The sequence below is a fragment of the Onychomys torridus genome, chromosome X, assembly GCF_903995425.1.
Source record: "Onychomys torridus chromosome X, mOncTor1.1, whole genome shotgun sequence".
Classification (NCBI taxonomy): Eukaryota; Metazoa; Chordata; class Mammalia; order Rodentia; family Cricetidae; genus Onychomys; species Onychomys torridus.
Window position 1 is genome coordinate 2,912,148 of NC_050466.1, and position 7,261 is coordinate 2,919,408.

The window sequence follows — 7,261 nt, forward strand, 5'->3', positions numbered from 1 at the left end:
TTCCTTTCTACTTGTGCTGGGTGTTCGTTGTACCTCCTTTTTCTGATCTCCCCACCACCTATCTTCCAGTGACAACTGTTTTATCCTTACCTTCTATGAAGTCAGTTCTCACTTCCCTCATATGGCTGAGAACATGGGTCTGTGCTTGCCTAATTCAATGAACATGCCAGGGTAAATAATCAGGACAGATGCTTGACCCACTCTTGGAGACTCCATTTAACTTTATACATGCTCCTTCCTTCACAGGACATTTTGTTTAGTGCTGGAAGAAAATTAGATGGTGTCTTTTCAAAATCCCATTGATCCTACTAACATGAAAACAGTGAGTTCCTGCGTAAAGAGCTCTGTGGAAGAGACTCATGAGCCAAAGAACATATGTGAGGTGAGATGATCAGGTAGCGGGTGGGCAGAAGCAGCTGAGTGACCAAGGGCCATGGTTGAAAGATTTCTCAGAAGGTGGAAACCAGAGGCACTCAGGACAAGGACCGAAGTCTCCATAGGACCTCCATAAGTCTCAGGATTTCTCTCTCCACACACGCATGCATGCACACACTCATGTGAGCATGCAATAAGTCCTTCTCCAGCATCCCTGAAGACTTCAGATTGGTGATCTAGTACTAAATGCATTTGGTGACACTTAGCTCCTTGGAAGCAGGGGAAAAGAACTGATAACCAGCACTGAGCATTTCCAGTGTAATGGTTGTTATTCACATCTCTCACTTGACCCTCACTTTTCTAAGGGTCAATCATCTTGATTTTCTAGATGGACTACCAGGGTCCATCAACACAGAGGGTATTCAGAGCAGCAGAGTAGTTGCCAGAATTTATATTTCTTTCTTTTCTAGGCCATCCAGGATATTTCTACATACTTTTCTGAGGAAGAGTGGGCAAAGCTGACTAAATGGCAGAAAAGTGCCTACGTGTATATGAAAAGAAACTACATCAGGATGACGGGCCTAGGTAATAGGAAGTTCTGGGTTCAGACAAAACTAGGTGTCTCCTAGTTATTTTCTCTGCCACAGCTTCATCTCAACATGTAGCACGTCCCTATCCCACATGATACTTTTCTTGACCTCAAGGTGCTTGCTGAGCATGCTGCTCTTCTCCATCTTGTTCAGGGCTCAGGCAATAGGGCTTAGGTCTGCAGCCTGCACTTGTTTTTCCTGCAGGCTCATGTTCTTGGGGCCTTAAGGTCTGTGCTGCATCCCTGATCCTAGTTGCATTTCCCCTCTTGAGCCATCTGTTAAAGAACAAGCACTTTGCTTCCTCTTAGGGGTCACGGTCAACCAACCAGTTTTCATGCGCTGCAAGGAACAGACCAAAGAATCGCTGGTGGAAAGTACTAAAGTTCGTGGCCGTATCAGTGAAGGTGAGTGGTCAGGGGTAGGGGTGGGGGGGGGGGGGGGGGGTGGGGGGTGCGGCGGAGGTTGTGAAGGCTCACCTTGATTTCAGTCAAGTTTCCTGGTAAGGTCACAGGCAGGTCTCTTCCTCCTCCTCCTCCTCCTCCTCCTCCTCCTCCTCCTCCTCCTCCTCCTCCTTCTTCTTCTTCTTCTTCTTCTTCTTCTTCTTCAGGTTAGGGCTGTGTGGAAAGGAATTCATTCAGAGGATTATGTAGAAGATCCTGTCATATAAAAAAAATCTAAAACATTAAAAAGAAAGTACATTATTTTGGATAATAAGTAAATGGCAAATGGGTAATATCTTCAGTTGGAATGTGCACTGTCCTGCATCACATCCTAAACATAGGCAGACATATCTACCCTATACACATACATCACTGTCACAGAGATACAACTCAACACACACACACACACACACACACACACACACACACACACACACACACAGAGAGACTCCCCAGGGAAGCAGGCTAGATTGCACAAGCTCCTACAAGCACTTTACTTGATCTCAAATTCCAGGCCTGAAATGTATGCACAGTTTTTGAGAGCAGAGAAGAACTATTACACTAGATAGTCCCCAAAGCACTGAGCTAATCACTTATCCTTCCTTACACAGTTAACACCTGAACATTCAAATCATTTCATGTGATTTTCATTATTCCACATCTGAAAGCACATACAGTTCAAAATTTCCTGAAATCAATTTAATATTATGAGGTAAAAGAAATGTCCTGGGATAGGATAAGGCAGTGATGAGGCTGAGACAACATTTCATAAGCAATCATAAGGGACTTCTAAGCTGATATTATAGATAATGCCTATGTCATTAGTAAAGTGAAAGAGAGCCATGCTCCACGAGTTCCTCCTCCATGAGTAGATTGTAACCCTGCACTCCAGCATTCCCTAAATCAGCAGGATCCTGAACTTTTGAAATATTTACTAACGAACAAAACCTTCTGACTTGTCACTTTCCATAGATGAACATCCCGAAGAGAGTTATGACATGAAACAGATAAAACGCCTGAAGGTGAGTAACACCTATTTCTGTAGGAATGCCCCATGTCTGTCCTTCAGTTCATGTCCACATTGTTGAGGATAGTTTTCTTTTCGGTGGTGGATAAGTGTATACGATGTATTTGATGCTTAAAGTGTAAAATTTAATGCGAAGCATCACATGTTGTTTCCAGTGCCAATTCTAACTGTATGAAAGTTCACTGGGTTGTATGACCTTTGGGTCTGGTTAATTTTGGTGTGTGATGTTTATTTGCAAGGTCCTGTGTTAAATATTATCCAGCAAATTAGGACAGATTCAATCACGTGGCAGAAATACCACCTGTAGATTCCTATTTGCCCAAGTGCCTTACCCTCGATTCTCTTTTACAGCTGACTCCACTGACAATAGATCTCTATGATATAAAAGACAGACTTACATTCGAAGGTGTGACTGTCTCCACCGTTTCTATTTTACCAGGTTTGGATGCAATCTAATTCCTGTTCCTTAGTAATGTCTTCACTCTTTTTCAATGTGGCATTTTATTTAATTCTTTGAGGATTTTACATAATGTATTTTGATCATATTCACACATACCCCACTCTTTCACCTAATTAACATAAGACATCTTTCCTAGATGTTTTTCTCACTTCCCCACACTTTTCAAATTCATGTCTTTGTTTTTTAGTTTTTAAAAATGACCAAGCAAGCTCGATTTGTGCTGTCTATATACTGTGGGATGCGGAATTATACTCACTAGCGTATGGTTGACCTATCAGGGGCCACAGCCTTAAAGAAAACTGACTCTTCCTCCCACAAAAGCCATCTGTTGTCAACAGCTACTCACAAAGGGGTGGGGGCTCATGAGTCCCTGCTCACTCTATGCTAGAATGCTGACAGGCTTGATCCTATGCAGGTCTTACAGAGGCAAAGACAACTCCTGTGAGTTCATGAGTTTAACAATCCTGTCATGTCCGTAAAACACTATATTGCTCTGGGCCTCCTTGTCTTCTGCTTCTTACAATCTCTCTCCCCTCTTCTGCAATGGTACTTGAGCTTGGGAGGAAGGTGCCTGACATCTATGTTCAATGTTTAGCTGAGCATTCCATAGACACTTACTTTCTGCAGTCTAACCAGTTGGGACCTTCTGTATTAGCCACCACTCTCTGGGTAGAGAGAGAATGAATGTAGAGGTCACTTTGTACTATATTCATTTAGCAAAATCCATGGGTTCCTCCTAGAGACTGTGCAGCACAGGTCCTTGGTCAGATTTACAGTGCCAGGTCTGCATGTCTTCAATCACAGCATTCTAATAATTAGAGTATGATAGTGAGGGTCAACACAACTGTGCTAAATTATTGGCCTGAAGAGCAGTTTCACTAGCTCTCTAGTCCACAGCCCAAACCACTGAAATGCATTCATGTTTTCTTTCATTTCTGAAATCCAGGTGATACCCTTGTCAGGCATTCTCCCAAAGAGTCTGTTTGTTCTTTCCTCCTGACCCTCACTTTCCAAGCAGAAACTACCAGCTTGTCTCTGCTCTGTAAATGGACCATGCACTCCTCTGGCTGGAAATCACAGGGCTTTCACTGTGGACTCCTCTCATTCTGATCTACTGAGGACATATCTATACCTGGGAACTGTCTGCCCCACAGACCCAACCCAGAGTAATCCTCAGAGACACCTGACTATGAAATGGGGACTTTCTATAGTTGGAGGTTCAGGTCTAGAGAGTTAAGGGAGCTGAGAGTTAGTGGCCAGTGAGGGCACAGTTAAGGACTGAATGAAAAGAAGAGATTATAAGAGCAAGTATTCAGTTTTATTATTATATCATTTAAACAGCATTTCCATTTGGGTGTGTTTGGCATGCCTATAATTGCAGAGCTCCATAGGATCATTAGACCAAGACTTTTCTAGGGTACATGAAGAGATCTTGTCTCAAAACCAAAACCAAATGAAAACACAAAAGAAATAAAGAGGGGGTGTAGAGACATTGCTCAGTGATTAAGGGTGTCTGCTGTTGTTCCAGAGGAGTTCAGTTCCTAACACCCACATTGGATGGCTCACTATTATCTGTCACTCCAGTTCCAGAGGATCTGACACAGTACTCATGCCTCCCCAGACACACCCACACATGTATCACACATACACAGAAAAAACATACACATGTACACATAAATAAAAAATATAAGTGTAAAATAAAAGGCAATAAGTTGTGTTTCCAAGCTGAGAAACAATGCTCTTTCAGTTGTACATAGACTCCCTCATGCATGAATCAAGCAGTTGAATGAAGGGTAGCTTATGATTAGTGACCAATGACACATCTTGATATTAGCAGAAATGGTGCAGGCGCTACTTTACCTAATTCCACGTGAGTCTTCTCTCCAGCATCCCACGTGATACCACACCTGGCGATACATTCTCTGCTAGAGATCAGTGAGTCTCCTTCTTCTTCTCTGTCCCCTGCATTCATCTGCACACACCATCACGGCTCAGTACTGTCTCCTCTCTTCTGTTCCATACTCCTAATTAAATGCACATCTCTTCTGCTTGCATAAAGGGCAGGCTATGAAGAACATAAAGGCAAACATTTAGTCCCAGAAACATGGTGTACTTAGGACATTCCTTTCCCATTTAAACACCTATGTTCTTTTTATTTGGCTACAAATAGTGAAATACTTTGTCAGGTGCAATTAGCATGTTATGAAAATCATAAAAAAAAAACACCTGCAAAAGATTGGGCCCTTCAACCTTCTGTCATGGAAGGAGGGGCTCACCAGGTTCTGCCCCTCTCAGAGGATATAAAGGTAGCGAACAGTTGCCAGGGGAAAAGACCAGTGAGGCCGAGTGCACATATAAGTAATCCTAATTAAACTCCTCGAGCCCCACCAGTACCAACCGACATGAAATAAAAGGACTCTAGTAGTGGGGAGGAATCGGTGTGAGCCAAAAGAGGTTAATGAGGTGTATGCATGATCAAAACACAGTCTATATGCATATGAAAATGTCATATTGAAAGGTAACCACATATATAAATAACAGATGCTAATATAACCTTAGAAGAAAGAGACGCTACTTGACCTCTAAGACAATATAGAAATGCTACTGATAGCCTGCACAAGTGCTTTAGAGTTTAAAAAATGAAGAAGGCAGCAAGGGAAGAAAATAACCTCAAATGAGTTCCAGGTGCACTAGGTTCAGAAAGGGCCCAGAGACACCTGCACACCCAAGAGAAAGCACAGCCAGAAGGGTGGGGACAGACAAACAGGAGGGTGGCATTAGATGGGAGGAAATCATGGAAGAAACAATGCGTTGGTTTCCCTGGCATGTTCTAGGTATGTGGCATGGGCCCTGAAAAGTCCCAGGCCTTGCTGGGTGAGGAAGTCACCCAGTACCAGCTCAGATGTTGGAATAGGTCTTCATAATCATAATTTGACTTGTTCTTCTGAAAGCAATATGACACTGGACAAGTCTTCTACATACTCTGGGGTTCACGTCTTAAACCCAAACAATATAAGGGAATGCCAACTGGGTCCTCTTTCTAATGAAGGATAACAGGAAATCTATACCAGATGATGGGGGAGGGGACCAAACAGCACACTGGATAGTATAACCCGAAGTGGCTTTTGGTCTGCACTGCTATGGCTAACATCTCAGTCTTTGTGAGCCAGCAGATGTAAAAGCCAAACAATGGAGAAGGCCCATGGTCTCATGGGGGTAACAAGCCCTGTTCTTTTCTGACAAAACAAGGCCCTAAACTGCCTAGCTCTCATGCACTAATCCCTCCCTATATCAGGAGGTGGATTTTGGATAAATCCCTGGCGCCACCGGTTGCGAGAAAGGAAGAATCGAGTGATATATGAAGAGATCAGTGATCCCGAAGAAAGTGATGATGATGATGATTAAATCTGTAAGTGGTCCTCTGACACATCTCCTAAGCCCCAGAATATACACTTTTCTCGATATGGTATTGGATCACCCATCTGCTTCTAGTCCTTTGGGGTGGAACACTGGAGCTGAAGTAATATGTCATGCTTCCTTTACTACAAAGCTGGGTAATTTGGAGACCTTCCCTACCTGGGATGCTATGGGCTCCCAAGTCCCAGGTCAGCTCTCAAAGTATAGGCCATGCCTTCCTCTGGCTTAGGAGTTCAAAGACAAGGTGAGGCAGTCCCTGTGCTCTGAGCAGAGGGTTTGCCTGTGGAGCAGAGGCTCTGAGGTTTGGGAAAGCATTGTAGGCTTTGAAGGACGGGAGGAAACAGACCAGTGAGTCGGCAATGTGAACTCACTAACATTTCTTTTCTTTCTTGTCTCAACCACAGAGAGTCGAAATAAGCCCAGGATGAGAAGAATGGCGGGAATCCTGGATCAAAGCCATGACTTTGAAAGACTACGTATCAGTTATATATAGATATGTGTATATATTTATTAAAATTCATGATAATTTTAAGAGTTAAGCATCAGTTTTTATATTATTTGTCAAGTGTTCTCTTAGCAACTTTGTAGGATGTGTCAAACACTCTGTCAGGACTTTTTTTTTTTTTTTTTTTTGGTTTTTTGAGACAGGGTTTCTCTGTGTAGCTTTGCGCCTTTCATGGATCAGACCAGGCTGGCAACGAACTCACAGAGATCTGCCTGCCTCTGCCTCCCGAGTGCTGGGATTAAAGGTGTGCACCACCACCGCCTGGCCCCTGTCAGGACTTTATGCCAAGCATTCCCTATGTATTACTGGCACTGTGCTAAGCCCTAGTAGAATAGCTCTTCCTTTGCCACGCAATCTTTAAGCATAGATCTTGCTGTATGGCATCTGGTCAGCACTGGGGATATTACATGCTAAGCACTGTGTTAGTATTATTCTTACTGTGTAAAA

General features: G+C 43.2%; 1 protein-coding gene across 1 annotated transcript; it reads left to right on the forward strand.

Moving 5' to 3' along the window:
• The first annotated feature begins 265 nt into the window (after positions 1-265).
• LOC118573951 (protein SSX1-like) lies at positions 266-6,297 on the forward strand. Its single transcript, XM_036174536.1, has 6 exons — positions 266-382; positions 846-960; positions 1,274-1,369; positions 2,378-2,427; positions 2,784-2,838; positions 6,188-6,297. Exons 1-6 carry the CDS (start codon positions 278-280, stop codon positions 6,295-6,297), a joined length of 531 nt encoding a protein of 176 aa, XP_036030429.1. The 5' UTR covers positions 266-277.
• Positions 6,298-7,261: the final 964 nt, after the last annotated feature.